At 43.6% G+C, this 14,916-nt stretch overlaps 1 protein-coding gene across 1 annotated transcript; it reads left to right on the forward strand.

Annotated features, from left to right (window-relative positions):
- The first annotated feature begins 4,250 nt into the window (after positions 1-4,250).
- On the forward strand, positions 4,251-5,961 carry GSX1 (GS homeobox 1). The gene is made up of 2 exons (XM_073669821.1): positions 4,251-4,770; positions 5,193-5,961. The coding sequence occupies exons 1-2, from the start codon at positions 4,389-4,391 to the stop codon at positions 5,546-5,548; spliced, it is 738 nt and encodes a 245-aa protein (XP_073525922.1). The 5' UTR covers positions 4,251-4,388; the 3' UTR covers positions 5,549-5,961.
- The last annotated feature ends 8,955 nt before the right edge of the window (positions 5,962-14,916 follow it).

Raw genomic sequence — 14,916 nt, forward strand, 5'->3', positions numbered from 1 at the left:
GCACTAGTCGATCCCCACTGAACACTAAAGACAACAAGAGGGGACAAGCAAGGGAAAATTGCTTAGCTTTAGTTGACTCCAGACAAATGCGCACACGTCCTCTAGCACCAGATAGGAAGAAGTACTGCTCTTGCTCAAGCCTTCACAAGGAGTAATGGATATCGCGGCACCTCCCTCTGGGACACAGCAGGTATTTATACACCCAGGCCAGGGTGTTAATTAGCCAGAGGAAGGTAGCCACTGGGTCCTAGAAATACTGCTTCTAAGAAGTCTGTAATGCCAAACGAAGAGATCTCCTGCAACCAACTGCAGGGTGACTGTCTGTCACTTCTGACACACCCGTGACAGTACTGGGGGTGCAGTTACAGCCGCCGCTGTCTATACACAGAGTGATGACTGAAACCGCACCGGTGACTCCCCCGTGACTGAAACCTGAATGCTACCAGGAGGAATAAAGTTAATTTCCTCCAGGCAGCGGGGCTCTCAGTGCCGGCACTGGGCAGGTTTAGAGCGCTATTAACCTGCAGAATAACCCCATATCTGTAGGTTAATAGCGTTTTTTCACATAACAGGTTCCCCTTAAAGGGGTTGTTACTACCTGAATGTTTGCTTGTATTAAAATAAAAACACCTATACTTACCTCTCGTGCTGGCGACGTTACAGTGGTGTTGGCACTCACTCTCCCGGCGCCCGTGAGTTTGTCACGTGATCACTGTGCCCAATCAGCACTGGCGTCACTGTCCACGCCTACAGATGAATAACTAATCCGGAGGAAGTTAGCGGCCAGCCGCAGCTCCGACTTCCTCTTGACAATGAAGCCAGCGCTGATTGGGTGCAGGGATCACGTGACATAACAACCTCACGTGAGCCCCGGGAAACCGAGTGCCAACACTACGGGAACGGCGCCGGTACGGGAGGGGAGTACAAGTGTCTTTATTTTAAATGGGGGCAAACATTCCGATTGACAAGGGGTTGTCCTAGTAGTTGACAACCCCTTTAAGTTCCTAAATTAAGTAAAAAAAATTCTTCCTTTAATATATGTTGCTTATTTTTCTATATGACAACTGGGATCTGCAACTAATAGTGTAAGAATTTTGGCACCACTAACTGTAGGTTAATAATAGATAAAAGATTCATGGTTATATCTATTTTTTTAATCAATAATCATAGGCAAAAATACTCTTATGGTATAGTAGTAATAAGTGCTACATAATGTTACATCTGTCCTGATTTCTGTGAAATAAACCCTTTTAGAGATGAGTTAAATTAGGTTGAGTGATTACAACCTGTGTTCAGTGCTGCAGATTTTGGTGATGCTACCTATAGTCGATGGGAAGTAAAAGATTAAAAGCTGCAAATTAAAAAAAAAATAAGAAGAATGCATATAATGTCATAACTAGGAGAGTGAGTAAAAAATTAGACATGAATTCAGTACATGTTTTCTGAAAGCAGCAGCTTTTCTGCTACAGGCTGATCTATGATATGAATATTACAACCTGTGCTTTTAATGAGCTGGTTCCTGCAGCATATGTATGCACCATACCGCAGAATATAGTCCCATCTCCATCCTCCCATTGACTCCTGCAGCACTTTCTCCATCATTCAAGCATTTGAGCTATTGGATGAGTTTTGATTTGCTTCAATCCATAATTGCACAACAATCCTTCTGCAACATTTTGCCACAAAACAGATGCCATTGTCCACCCTCCTATTAGAAAGTGCCATAGGCTTTGAAGTTTTTTTTTCTCTTTAATGGCTGTAAAGTGAAAGAAAATGTCTTCCTATTACTTAATTCAATCATAGAAAGAAGGCTTGGTAAAAAGCCCACGGATTTTGCCCAAAGTGTGACAGAGTTCTCTTTGTGTTTGCTTATCCTCTGCTGTCACACACTTTAATTCGCTTCTCTTTATCTTGCATTCAAAACTTTCTTCAATGACATTCAATAAGGTCCAGGCTGAAGAAGAAAAAAAAAAAAAAAACTGGTTATTTTTTGAGATATTCTTCCCAGTGGCTTTGCCTGGGTGTCCATTCATTGGGGGAGTTAACTCTTTCCCCCCAGGCGCCTCAAACTGGTCCGTTGCCTGAGGGTGGGGAGGACTGCAGGTGCAGAACTGGTCCTCATATCCCTCCTATACAGAATATCCCTGCTTATCCATCTTCTCAGCATCAGTCCATCAATTATGCAAAGCGATGGGTTTTGTGTGGCTTAATAGCCCATATCATGATTAATATGTATTACCTGTTAAACAGATTTATATATACTAATGCCCTCTAAATGAATATATTACATGGAGGTCTCTGTGGAGTGACCATTATGTGCTGGATTCGAGCCTGGAAACCTTTTTTTCTTCAACATGTTTCGTTTATTGCAATAGATTTATTTACTGCATTTATACAAAGAATTAAATAATCTATATAAAAACAGTCACAAATAGATGGTATCCAGTAAAGATTGCTACCCATCAGGGGCTTAATTTATACAGAGATACAGGGCATCCACCCATATGTCTCAACTTCTAAGTTCAGACCGATCATGGGACCCTCAAAATCGAGAAGAAATGAACAACAATGTCGGTTGTCGGGGGGTTAAAAGATTCTTACTACTTACTGGGATAATAAAACAAGAAAAATTGATTAATATTGTACAACAGAAAAATAAAATGAGCTTTGAAGTAGGATTCATGCAGGTATTTCAGTAGGTTGCGGGGGTAAAGAAAGATGATGGTGATAATGATGATGATGATGTTATTGTTATTTTTCATTATTATCAGTAAGAAAGAGTAACATTGTAAAATAAAGGACTTGACAGTAATAGTAGTAAGATAATTACATGTTCTATAAACTGTTTATAGCATATATGGCACTTTTAATATTAAAAGTGGTGATGAAAAGTCATTCAGCTGAGGAAGGATATGCTAAGGACAGTAATAATAATGATAAAAATGATAGTAATAATGAATATTAAAAGTGAGGATGATGAAAATCGATTCAGCTGAACAGAATATGCTAAGGGCAGTGACAATAATAATAATAATATAATAAATATTAAAAATTATTATGATGCAAAGTGATTCAGATGAGAAGGATATGTTAATGACAGTAATAATGATGATGATAATAACAATAATAATTAATAGTAATACTATATAGAGAAAATTGCATCTAGCATCAAATAAGATGAAATTGTTGAAAAGCAGCAGTACTACTACTATTATAATCAGAATAAGGTGAAGGATGAGACGTAACACTAGAATGATACACTTGACAATACTAGTAGTAAAATTATAACAAGTTATAAACTGTTTATAGCATTTATGGCCCTATAGAATTGATTGCTGGCACACAAAGACATATAATAATAATATTGCATACCTCCTCTGTACTTATACAACCTTCTGTGCTCAGAGAGAAGGCAAAATAGTAATAATATTATTATTAATAATAATAGATATTATTGTATACCTCCTCTGTACTCAAACAACCCTCTGTCCTCAGAGAGAAGGCGAAATAATAGTAATAATAATAATAATAGTAATCGTGTATAGTAGCAATTATACTAATGGTAAGAGTAGTTGTTACACGGTGAGGGATATATTCTAACTTGCTAATAGGCTAGTCTAGATTACAGCAGTAAAAATAGTAAAAAAACTAAAATAAGTAATAGGAATAATACAAAGTAGTAGTAGCACTAAATGACTTGCAATGATAATAGGAGTAGTAGTTACAGCAGTGTGTGTTATTGCATATAGTACAATAGATACATAGCTTGCACTAGCAGGGCATGGTAATATTATCGTAAATTGCACATAGCATATAATGTAGAGTGACTGGGGCGCCCATCAAGGAGGCAGAATAGGGACCTATATATCCATCCTACAGGTGGCTGAATAATGTAAGATGGGCTTGACCCTCACCACGGTTTTTAATAATACCAAACGTATTTTCATATATGAGAAATGGGGTGAACCTGCTATATTCAGCAGTAGAGATAAAAGAATATTAAATAGCTAGGGAATAGCCAAATAAATCCCAGGGAGAGGGGAGATGAGGGTGGGAGACGCCTGGTAAGGCGTGGGTGGGGTGGACAAGAATAGAGTACATTATGCAGTTCATTTAGTTAACAAGTGAAATAATGAAGAAGCGTGCAGAGGGAATGCCAAGAGAAAGGGCACAAAAAGGCTATTGAGTGCGCTGTCGTAGCCATCACATGGAGGGAGCGCTATATAAGATGGGGAGTGGGGTTTCAGCACCACACTAGTGGCCAGCACCCACTGCGCACTCCACACTCTCTGGAGACTCCACAGCTTGGAGACAGCACTCTCTGCAGACTGGACACAGAACTGACTATCCTGCCTGCATCCATAGACTGGACCAAGCGCCCTGCACTCATGCCTCGCTCATTCCTAGTGGATTCCCTCATCCTCAGGGAAACCAACGACAAGAAGGATGAGAACAGCCCTCCACTCTTCCCTTATGCAATGCATCCTGCAAACCCTCTGCATGGACTGTCTGCCGGCTCCTGCCACTCGAGGAAAGCCGGTCTGCTGTGTGTCTGCTCCATGTGTGTCACAGCATCCCAGCTGCATGCACCTCCGCCAGGCATCCCTCTCCTCAAAGCATCCTTCTCCTCCTTCAGCTCCCAGTACTGTCCTACAGCTCTTGGAAGGCAACACACAGGATCTTCAGCCCTAAACCTGACCCATGCCCCAACCATATACCAGGCGTCCTATCCTGTTCCAGACCCAAGGCAATTCCACTGCATCTCAGTTGGTAAGTCCGGATGATTATTATTACTTGTGTTTTTAGTTAATTTTTGCAAATTTTCTTTGCTTCTATCTTCATGACTCACTGCTTACCTAAAAGAGACTCTCTGGAACATATTCAATCAGGGTATAAAGTGTCTATGCGTAAAAGTGGCTCTAATATTTAGCTATTTATTAATTTAATTGACAATGACTTTAGCGCAAGATGCTTTTTGCTGCTGTCAAATAAATGACTATGGACAAGTACCAGATATAAGATCAAGTTTCAGAAACTTTTCTTGGCTACCTGCCCCCTGAAGGAGTGGGGATTAGTTATTCGCTCCATATAGGCACAATAAGTCTTCTCATGTTATGTTTATTGCTATGTTTATTGTCTATTAGTGTTTTTCCAGTTTACTAACCATTTCTTCTCTTCATTTTTTTTAATAGACAGCTCCTCCAGCCAGTTACCCAGCAGTAAACGTATGCGCACAGCATTCACCAGCACTCAGCTCCTGGAACTGGAGAGAGAATTCGCATCCAACATGTATTTGTCCAGACTCCGGCGCATTGAGATCGCCACATACCTGAACCTCTCAGAGAAACAGGTCAAAATCTGGTTCCAGAACAGGAGAGTAAAGCACAAGAAGGAAGGAAAGAGCAGCTCACACAGGAGCAGTCCCCACAACTGCAAATGTTCATCCTTCTCATCCACAAAGTGCCTGGAGGATGAAGATGAGGATGACCTGGTCCTGTCACCTTCATCGTCAGAAAAGGAAGACAGAGACCTATCTCCAAGTCCATAACTCATAAATCTAGACAAAGACTATTGGCACTTGGCCTTTTTGTATGTGTGAGGCAATCTGTATATACATTTCTAGACCCAACTGATGGGAGGGACTCAATTAAAATGACACAATAAAAGTTTATTATTAGATCCAGGATAGGTGTTCAGATCTGAGATATCTCCAGCTACTGAACAGTGGCTACAGATACATTGTATTTGATTTCACATTGAGCCCCCGCTACATATCAGAAAGAATATTGTGTGAACCATTAGATTACACAAAGTGCCAAATTCTGCCCTGTTCCCCTGTGAATACAGTCTGTCTGGAAATCCTCTGTCTGTATAATATGTTTCCTGTATCGTTTCTGTATATTCAAATATTTATTTATTTATGTAAAAGAAATAAAAACACCTTTTTTTCGATAAATAAAATGTATCAATGTTTGCTTTCTTCAGTGGAAATCAAGTAAGTTCGTGTGGTTATTGTGTGCCAAAATGTAAAGAAAATTGTTGGTGCCAGGGTCAAATGAAGTGTTGAGTGTAAAGCAGGAGAATTCAGATAATATTCTTCTGATATAAGTGTAATATAAGTGTAATATAACTAATGGAAGTGTAATATAGTAGACATGGTTTTTTATTGATCATTGGTGCTCACTTTTAGGTACATGGAACTTTTACATTCATTTATCAATATTAGCGCACTGCCAGGTGACAATCCTCATTCACTATCAGACATCGCACAAGGAAATTGGGACAAATATTTGACAGATTAGGTAGAATTCTAAAAACTAACAGAATAATTATAGCAATTAAATGTGAGATTCATGTTGAAAGTAGACCATAATAAAATAGTTGTTTGCACAGTGATTAAAAATGTCTGCAGCAAATAAAACCATAGCCAAATGGCAATTCATCTATCCAATCGTATCTATCTATCTATCTATCTATCTATCTATCTATCTATCTATCTATCAATCATCCATCCCATATCTATCTATCTATCTATCTATCTATCTATCTATCTATCTATCTAGAAGGAAAATTGGAACAGCACCGTCAAAAAGAGATATGGGGTGTAAGGTCTCCCAAACAATTGTCCAGTCCTAATATAAATAAAAATAAGAAAAGCAGGCAGCAATCCAAAAATTAAAGGTGAAAAAGCAGACTTTATTAGACCATAAGATGTGGCGACGTTTCGGTTGTGAACATCTATCTATCTATCTATCTATCTATCTATCTATCTATCTATCAACTACCTCTCACTAGAAATAAATAGATGTAATTCTATCTACAGGTATCTAACAGCTATCTATTTCTAGGAATAAATATATATAATTCTATCTATCGATACATCTATCGATATAGAAATATATCTAAAATTATATTTATTGTAGAATATATGCTTATTTTTTATATTAACTGCAGTTTTGTACATCATTTTGTACAGTGCTTCCCAAATGAATACAATGTATTCATAGGTTTAATAGTTCTATATTGGTGTGGTAATCGGTGTAGGAGAGCTGTGCGCCTGGAAGATCTCTGTGCGTAAAGCTCATATTAACGCTCATATAAGACAGCGTTCCTGGTACAATGCACATAACATTAATATATAACGAATTCAGGAAATCTAAACTAGATTGCACGAGCTATGGTCTTAGAAAACAATATGTCAATTATAAATAACCCTATAATAAATTTAAGATGCCCAAAAGTGCCAATAACGACCTTCTGGGTGTTTAGTTGCAGGGCAACAAACTAGAAGAAACAATTAATTTTCCTGAGAGCAAAATCTTCCTTTGATAAAATTGTAATACAATATCAAGTCTCTAATTTCTAAAGCCTTTGGGTGTTCACTAAATTCACCTGTATCTAAGCTGGAGGTCCGTGCGCATATACTATATCATTTGATAAATCTTTCTAGCAGAGCATTTTATATTGAAATATTGTTACATTATATCCTGACACTGGTTTGCTCTGGTGTACTATTGCCATGTAACTTTCATTTGCCTTCCAATATTGTGTATAGTGAATACATCTGTGAGCGTTTTAACAGATTCAACTAGAATAGGTAAGAGATGATCTATGTGTGAATAGCTTGCGCTTACTTCATATAGGAACACTTACTAGACTCATTTAGAGGCTTGGATAAGAAATAAGCACTGCACACAATTACCCTAATTATTAAAGGTAATACAGTTACTAAACTTGACAAGCAGACTTCAATATTTGCTCATTCCTTTTTCTGTCTCTTCTTGGGCACAGTTCATGGACTGTTCCTAGTCATCGCTCTCCTTTACAGTTTTTGTATATACCTGTGTTATGTGACCCTTTTTGGGTTTATTTAGATGCCTCCTTGCAGTGTGAACAGAGCACCTGTGGGATATGGAATATTCAGTCAATTCGTGGATTGTGTTACTTTGTTACTTCTGAATCTGCACCAAGGCAACATAAAGTCAGTTTCAGAGAAGCATTTGGAAAAAGGTAGATATCCAGTAATGATGGCTCCCATATGCTCACCACCTCCACGCCTAAAAAAGAGGTGAGCGCCTATCAATATTCATCACATCTAAATAATGAGCACTCCCTGGTAGAGATGTTCAGAAAATATATCCTGGAGAGAATATGGGAATAAGAAGAATAAGCAATTACATGCCATACAATTTGCTGTATCTGTGGAAGCATCAAAATGCCCAAATGTTTAGCACCCTGAATTATGATATCTAAAGGTATTAAACAGCACTCCACATCAGAGTTACCACCAATTGTCTAATCATAGACCATTTACCCAATGATTTGGAGTGAAAACTACCAGATAGAATATTGTGCAAAGATCTGCTCACCTGTCCAGTTCTTTCAGTTTTAGGTTGAATCCTTAGGATTCTTAGTCTGTGTTCCCCTTTACTTTGGAGGTTCCTTTGAAAAGTCTGTTTTATGTACTGAAAGAAAATAGTGCTGTATGTTAAATTACTTTGTTTTGGTAAAATGACACCAAGACAGAAATCCAACTGACCCTATTATAATCAATAAGGGCTATGAGGTGCTGCCGATGTCTTATGATATATTTGGCACTGGCAAAACTGATCCAATATTCCTCTACACTAGCAGATTTGCATTCTGTGGCAACTGATGTAAAACTGGACAGAAAAATATTGCATGCACAGTTTTTGTCATTATTATTCATAGTGCAAACTTGTCATCAGTTATGTACAAGTCATAAAGAACACCACAAATAGATGTGACACCACAGATATATGAGACCCCACAGATAGATGTGAACACACAACTCATTAAAGGAGACAGCCCTGCCTTAGCTAATGATGCCATATTGAGATTATATGCCATCAATATCTGGTGAATCAAGTCCCCTCTTTTTGTACTAGTTCTCTACAGCACCTAGCTTAGGGTTTGGAGTTTTGTCAGAATAAGGCAGCATTGCATTACATTTGCTGCCCATTTAGCTGTCCATCAGGGGGCTTGTGACTGAATCCATATGGTCAGACATTCTTCAATGAAGGTCAACGAGGCAAACAGAGTCCAAAGTATGAAACTTTCAACTCCATGTAATGTTCTTTTCTGGTGTTTCTGTCTTTTTTAGGCATTAGTTTGCTTGCATACCCTATTGTGTCTGGCTGAAAAAAATGGCACCACCAGAAAAGAGGTCAAATTGATGGAGTGCTAAATGGGGAACAAGACATGGTGTGTACCCAGCCTAGGTCATACGTACAGTATATGTTTGCAAAGAGCTTGTACAGTGACACACAGCGTCCTATAGCTCAATTCTATAGTGACCCCACAAATCATTGATGGCATATGCAAGTAATGTTCCATACCTAACTTTCTATATAAGTTCTAGACACAATACTTACTTTTATGCTACCAATTTGAGCAACACATGCCACTCAACAGAGAAATGAAGGATCCAAAGCCTACAAAGAATTTAGCGGCTCTTAACTCGCTTTTCAGTGGGGTCTGAAACATGGTACCACCAATAATCAGCTATTTTGAGCTTTGGTGCCGGCTGAATGCAAACAGCAAATAGCTGATCTACTGTTCTCATGGTGGCTCAGTGGTTAGCACTGCAGCCTTGCAATGCTTGGGTCCTGGGTTCAAATCCCACCAAGAACAACATCTGCCAGGAGTTTGTATGTTCTCCCTGTGTTTGCATGCATGTTCTCCAGTTTCCTCCCACACTCCAAAGACATACTGATAGGGAATTTAGATTGTGAGCCCCAATGGGGACAGTGCCCATGATGTCTGTAAATTGTCTGACTTGTAAAGCGCTGTGGAATATGTTGGTGCTATATGAAGAAGAAGAAGAGAACTACCATTAAACAGTCAAAGGAGCCTTGCTTTTCATAAGTTAGAGAATCTCACGTCTTTTTATCCTTGTAATAAAAGCTGTGGAGGGAACGAGAGCACAAAATAGGGTGACCCTATTAGAGGAGGATAAAAAGTAAAAAATATTGTAAGGCTCACCTAGGGAATAGCATGGCAACCCTTGGTTTAAACGGTCCAACTGCGTGTGCCTCATGGCTGGGAAGACCCCCTAGGTAACAGTCACCAGAGGAAAAAAACACTTTAGCTGTGTTGCTGGAAGAACAACTTTTGCTGCCAAAATAGTAGATGGAGGTTGTTTTATTAGACAACACGTTTCATCGCCATACTGGTGTCTTTTTTTCAGTTAAAAAAACCCAACCAGATCTATTCGGTTTTGGTCTTGAAAAAGACGTCAGTACGGCGTAGAAACGCATTGCCTAATAAAAAAAAACGTTCATCTACTATTTTAGCGGCAAGAGACGTTCTTCCAGCTGCACAGCTAAACTGTTTTTTTTTTCCTCTGGTGAATTCTTTGGCTACGTTCCCACCATCCGGAGCCTGCTGCGGCCCTGACGTTGCCGAGAAGCCGCCGGTGGCTTCCGCTCAATATGCTAATGAGCTGCACCATTTTTTTTTCCACATGTGAACTTTCCTCATAGAGGTTAGGTCTATGGGGAATGTCCACATGCGGACCCGCCGGAGAAATTGACATGCTGCGGTCTGGAAAGATGCGCCACATGTCAGTTTCCGTGGGTGTGCCGCAGACACATAGTGGACATGGGATTTCTACAAATCCCATCCACTATGCTGTAACACCTGGCCGCTGCGGTTTGCACGCTGTGCAAGTGCGCTGCGTCCAATCCACAGCGATTACTGATCGTTTGCACGTACCCTTTCTATCCTTAGGAAAGGTCATCAGTATATTAAGGCAGAACAAACTCTTTAATGAATTCAGTACAATAAGTAGTTTGGTTCGTTTAGAAGAGGCATCAGTCTCCGGCACTCCAGCTGTTGTGAGACTACAACTACTGAGGATTACTGACTCATAGTCTAGAATCTCAGAATATTGGTATTGTAACCTTTGTCTGAAATCAACTAAAAAAAGACATTTTGTTCAATTAGAAGTCACCTAAATTATTTTCTTACATGTCACAGGAATTTCCGATACCAAGAGGGAGTGCCTATGTGGCACCCCAGGGGTCTGGTTTCCACAGTAACAAGCAATGTTATGTCTGAGAGCAGGTGGGAGGTCTCTTGGCCAGGGATCCTGTGCATGCCACACCTCCTGCCCAGTCTTGGGAGGGGAAGACCTTCCCCTATATAGACCCGGGGCTGAAGCAGGGTTAGTCAGTCAAGGAGAGTAGAGACAAGAAACAGTCACAGGAAGAAACAGCAGAAGCTCAGTGGGAGCAATACTACTACAAGTCAGGGGCTGGCAGCTGCAGAGCTCGCCCTGACTGAGAAGCTTTCTTACCGGACCCGGCGTCCGAGGCTGTGGGGACTAACTCTTACCCAGCAGCAGAAGCCGACCGGCAGGGGATTTCAGGTCCTCAGGCCCAGAAACCCGAAGGCAAGGTCACACGCGTGGGACCAGCACCGCCATCGTGGAGCGGAAGCCATTAGAAGGCCCCGAGTCACCGGCCATACGGGTGAGCACCACACGGTACACTCAGGGACGTGGGCTACTTATATCCGCTTCTAGCAAGGTAGCCAGAAGAGTACAGTCAGTTTGGGAGGCCTACAACTCCGCCTGGCCAGGGGAGATCCCATCTGCTCAAGGACTGACCAGGCCCCGTTCGCTAGCAAGTACTCCGGGAGGGTCTATCGTTGTTACCAGTAAAGACCCTGAATTACACCGCACCGTCTCTGAGTGGTTCCTGCTACCCTCATCTTCCACATCGGCTGCCCTGAGGCCATACCCCTCCCGTTGGGGGTTATACTATCACGCTGCACAATTCTACACCGGCCTCAGCGGTCTGCCCTGCAGCGGCAGCTCCATAGCTGCAAATCAACGGGTGGCATAGTCGACACTCAAATAACATCTATCAAGACTGCCACACACTGAGCTGACTCCCTGGGTCCCCTCATCTGATCCGGTTCCGGGTAAGCCCCCATGCGCGAGACGCTGCGCGACACAGCAGGCCCAGGGGCGCGTCAACTTTGGCGTAGTCAGCAGGATTTCGTGCCCGCAACCACCGGGTACTGCGTGCCTGAAAAAGAGACTTTTAAAACCTACCATCCGTGAAGTTTTCCCGCCATCGGTGAAGATTCCCGCCATCCGGCGCCATTTTCAGCCTTCTTCCCGCCATCTGTGAAGATTCCCGCTATCCGGCGCCATCTTCAGCCTTCTTCCCGCCATCCGTGGAGTTTTCCCGCCGTTGGACGCCATCTTGAGGACGCCGCGCGGGAAGAAGAGGGGCGTGGACTCCGAAAGCGCGCGAGAACTGAAGCCCCGCCTCACGTCCGGACGTTGCGTAAGGTCCTGGAAGGAGCCCAGCAGACGCCGACGACACCGGAGCGCGACGGAAGGTCCTCAACCCTGACGATCTACTGCGGAGCCGCGGCCTACGGAACAGGATCATCGCAAGGTAGGCCACGGTCCACTAGGGGGGAGGAAGATGTCGGATGCGGAGGAGAGCTTCATTGCCTCAACCCCCGCCAGCGCCACCGCTGCTGCAGTTATGCCCTTCACCATGCCCTATATCCCGGGAGCAGCTTGGCTACCCCAGTACTCAGGGGAGTCACATACCCTGCATGACTTTAGAGAAAAGCTGGATAGCCTCTTCCAGGTGTACCCCCTCACAGAAGAGCAAAAAGTGAGCATCCTGGTGGCCCAACTAACCGGGGCAGCCAAAAGGGAAGTAAAATCCTGGCCACCTGGGAGGAAGACTGTCGCAGGGATACTAACCCGGCTGAAGGATACCTTTGATACCCGCACCTCAGCCGAGATTAAGCTTAGATTCTACGGGTGCAAGCAGCGAGCGCATGAGAGTATAAGGGACTATGCACTAAACCTACAAGAGGCCCTGAGGGCCATTAAGCAGACCGACCCTGATGGAGTGGGAAACGAGGACAGGCTGTTGACCGAACAATTTATAGAGGGACTATATTGTAATGCCCACCGAACCCAGTTGCGGGCGATGGCCTTACAGGATCCCCATCTGGGCTTTGCACAGTTCAAGGACAGAGCCATCCGGGTGCTCCGAGAACCGGCACCGGGTGGCGTTGTGACCCACAGGCGCCCAGCTATCACTTACCACCAGGAGGCGGCGCCCTTGTCGGCAGGGCCTGTGGGAGCTGATGCGCAGGCTTTGGACAATGACCCGGCTCCAGACCTACACCATCAGGTCCAAGAGCTAGCTAAGAGCGTTGCTGCGCTAACCCGAACTGTGCAGTCTTTACAGGTTTCCACCCCAGGGAAGATCCAGCTGGCATCCGGACCGGAGGACATCCCGTGGCGTCGACCAAGGAGGACCCCACCGGCCAGAGGAAGACCCAGTGACTGATACAGCGAAGACGGACGACCCATCTGCCACCGCTGCAATCAACCCGGACATATGGCAAGGTACTGTTCTTTAAACGGGCACAACCTGGGGTAGAGGGCCAACCCCCAGGAAAAAGATCACCAGGCCCATCGAACTGGCGCGACAGATATGTGGGAGGACGTCCAGTCTTGCCTGTGGTACTGGATGGCATTCCCATGAGTGCCCTACTGGACACCGGGTCACAGGTCACCACCATCCCGTACGTGCTCTTTAAGCAGTACTGGAATGACTCGGATATTACCCGCTACCCTGACGACGACTTGAGTATCATCGCCAGCAATGGCCAGCCCGTGCCACAGATCGGATTTAAAGAGGTGACCATCAAAATCGGTAGAGTCGAACTGGCAGCACAGGGACTGATCATTGTAGATATTGACAAACATGAGAGTCACCCAAAAATAACTCTAGGAACTAATGTAATTGAAAATTGTCTTGCAGAGGTGATTTTCCTTTTACAGCAGGTTGCCAAGAACGCCAGCTCCGGCGAGCAGCGGGTGCTCCAGAAAGAGATCCGGGCACTGATGCGACGGCAACAGGTGGAACTCTCCGGCGGTGAGATTGGTAGCGTAAGAATGTGTGACCCTTTTCCTATTGCCATGCCCCCAAAAAGTGAAATGATGATTTGGTGCCGGGCAGCTATTGGTCTGAGAGGTAGAGATTACCAGGCAATGGTAGAACCAGTTTACTCAGACAGTAGGCCCACCATCTTGACAGCACGGGGGGTGGTTAATGTACGCCATGGGAGGGTGCCCGTTCGCATAATCAATATCGGGAAGAGGGAAGTGTACCTGCCCCGGTATGCCACGCTAGCCAAATTATATACCATTAACCAAAATGCTATACAATCTGTGGAACCCTTGCCTCCATCTCACCCGGAGGAAGGTAACGGCTCTAAGAAAACAATGGAGGACTGGTGTCAGCAACTACATTTGGGTACTGACTCCACTCCCTCACATCAGAAACAGGGAGTCTATCGGGTGGTTCAAGAGTACGAGAGAGTGTTTAGTAAACACCCGTTAGACTTCGGGCGAGTCAAGGGGGTAGAACACCACATCCCCACGGGAGACCATCCTCCCATAAAAGAGAGGTATCGACCCGTACCCCCTGCACACTACCAACACGCCAAGGGGATGCTTAGAGACATGAAGGAGGCTGGGGTGATCAGGGATAGCTGTAGCCCCTGGACAGCTCCACTAGTCTTAGTCAGAAAAAAAGACAACACCATGAGGATGTGTGTAGATTACCGGAAAATCAACCGTATCACACACAAGGATGCGTACCCCTTACCAAGGATAGAGGAGTCATTGGCTGCTTTAAGATCTGCTAACTTCTTCTCTACCTTGGATCTCACTAGCGGGTACTGGCAGGTTCCTGTAGCAGAGGCGGACCGGGAGAAGACCGCATTCACCACCCCGATGGGACTTAGCGAGTTCACCTGCATGCCGTTCGGACTCTGCAACGCACCAGGAACCTTCCAACGACTAATGGAGTGTTGTCTGGGCCACAGAAACTTCGAGACGGTCCT

Source organism: Phyllobates terribilis, unplaced genomic scaffold, assembly GCF_046119375.1.
Source record: "Phyllobates terribilis strain yellow unplaced genomic scaffold, ASM4611937v1 Scaffold_2__4_contigs__length_985480577, whole genome shotgun sequence".
In the NCBI taxonomy this organism is placed as follows: Eukaryota; Metazoa; Chordata; class Amphibia; order Anura; family Dendrobatidae; genus Phyllobates; species Phyllobates terribilis.

Bases quoted from the DNA above. Each gene is read 5' to 3' on its own strand.
- GSX1 (XM_073669821.1), top strand. From the start codon at position 4,389: ATGCCTCGCTCATTCCTAGTGGATTCCCTCATCCTCAGGGAAACCAAC. The intron at 4,771-5,192 runs GTAAGTCCGGAT...TTTTTTTAATAG, and splicing joins ATTCCACTGCATCTCAGTTG to ACAGCTCCTCCAGCCAGTTA.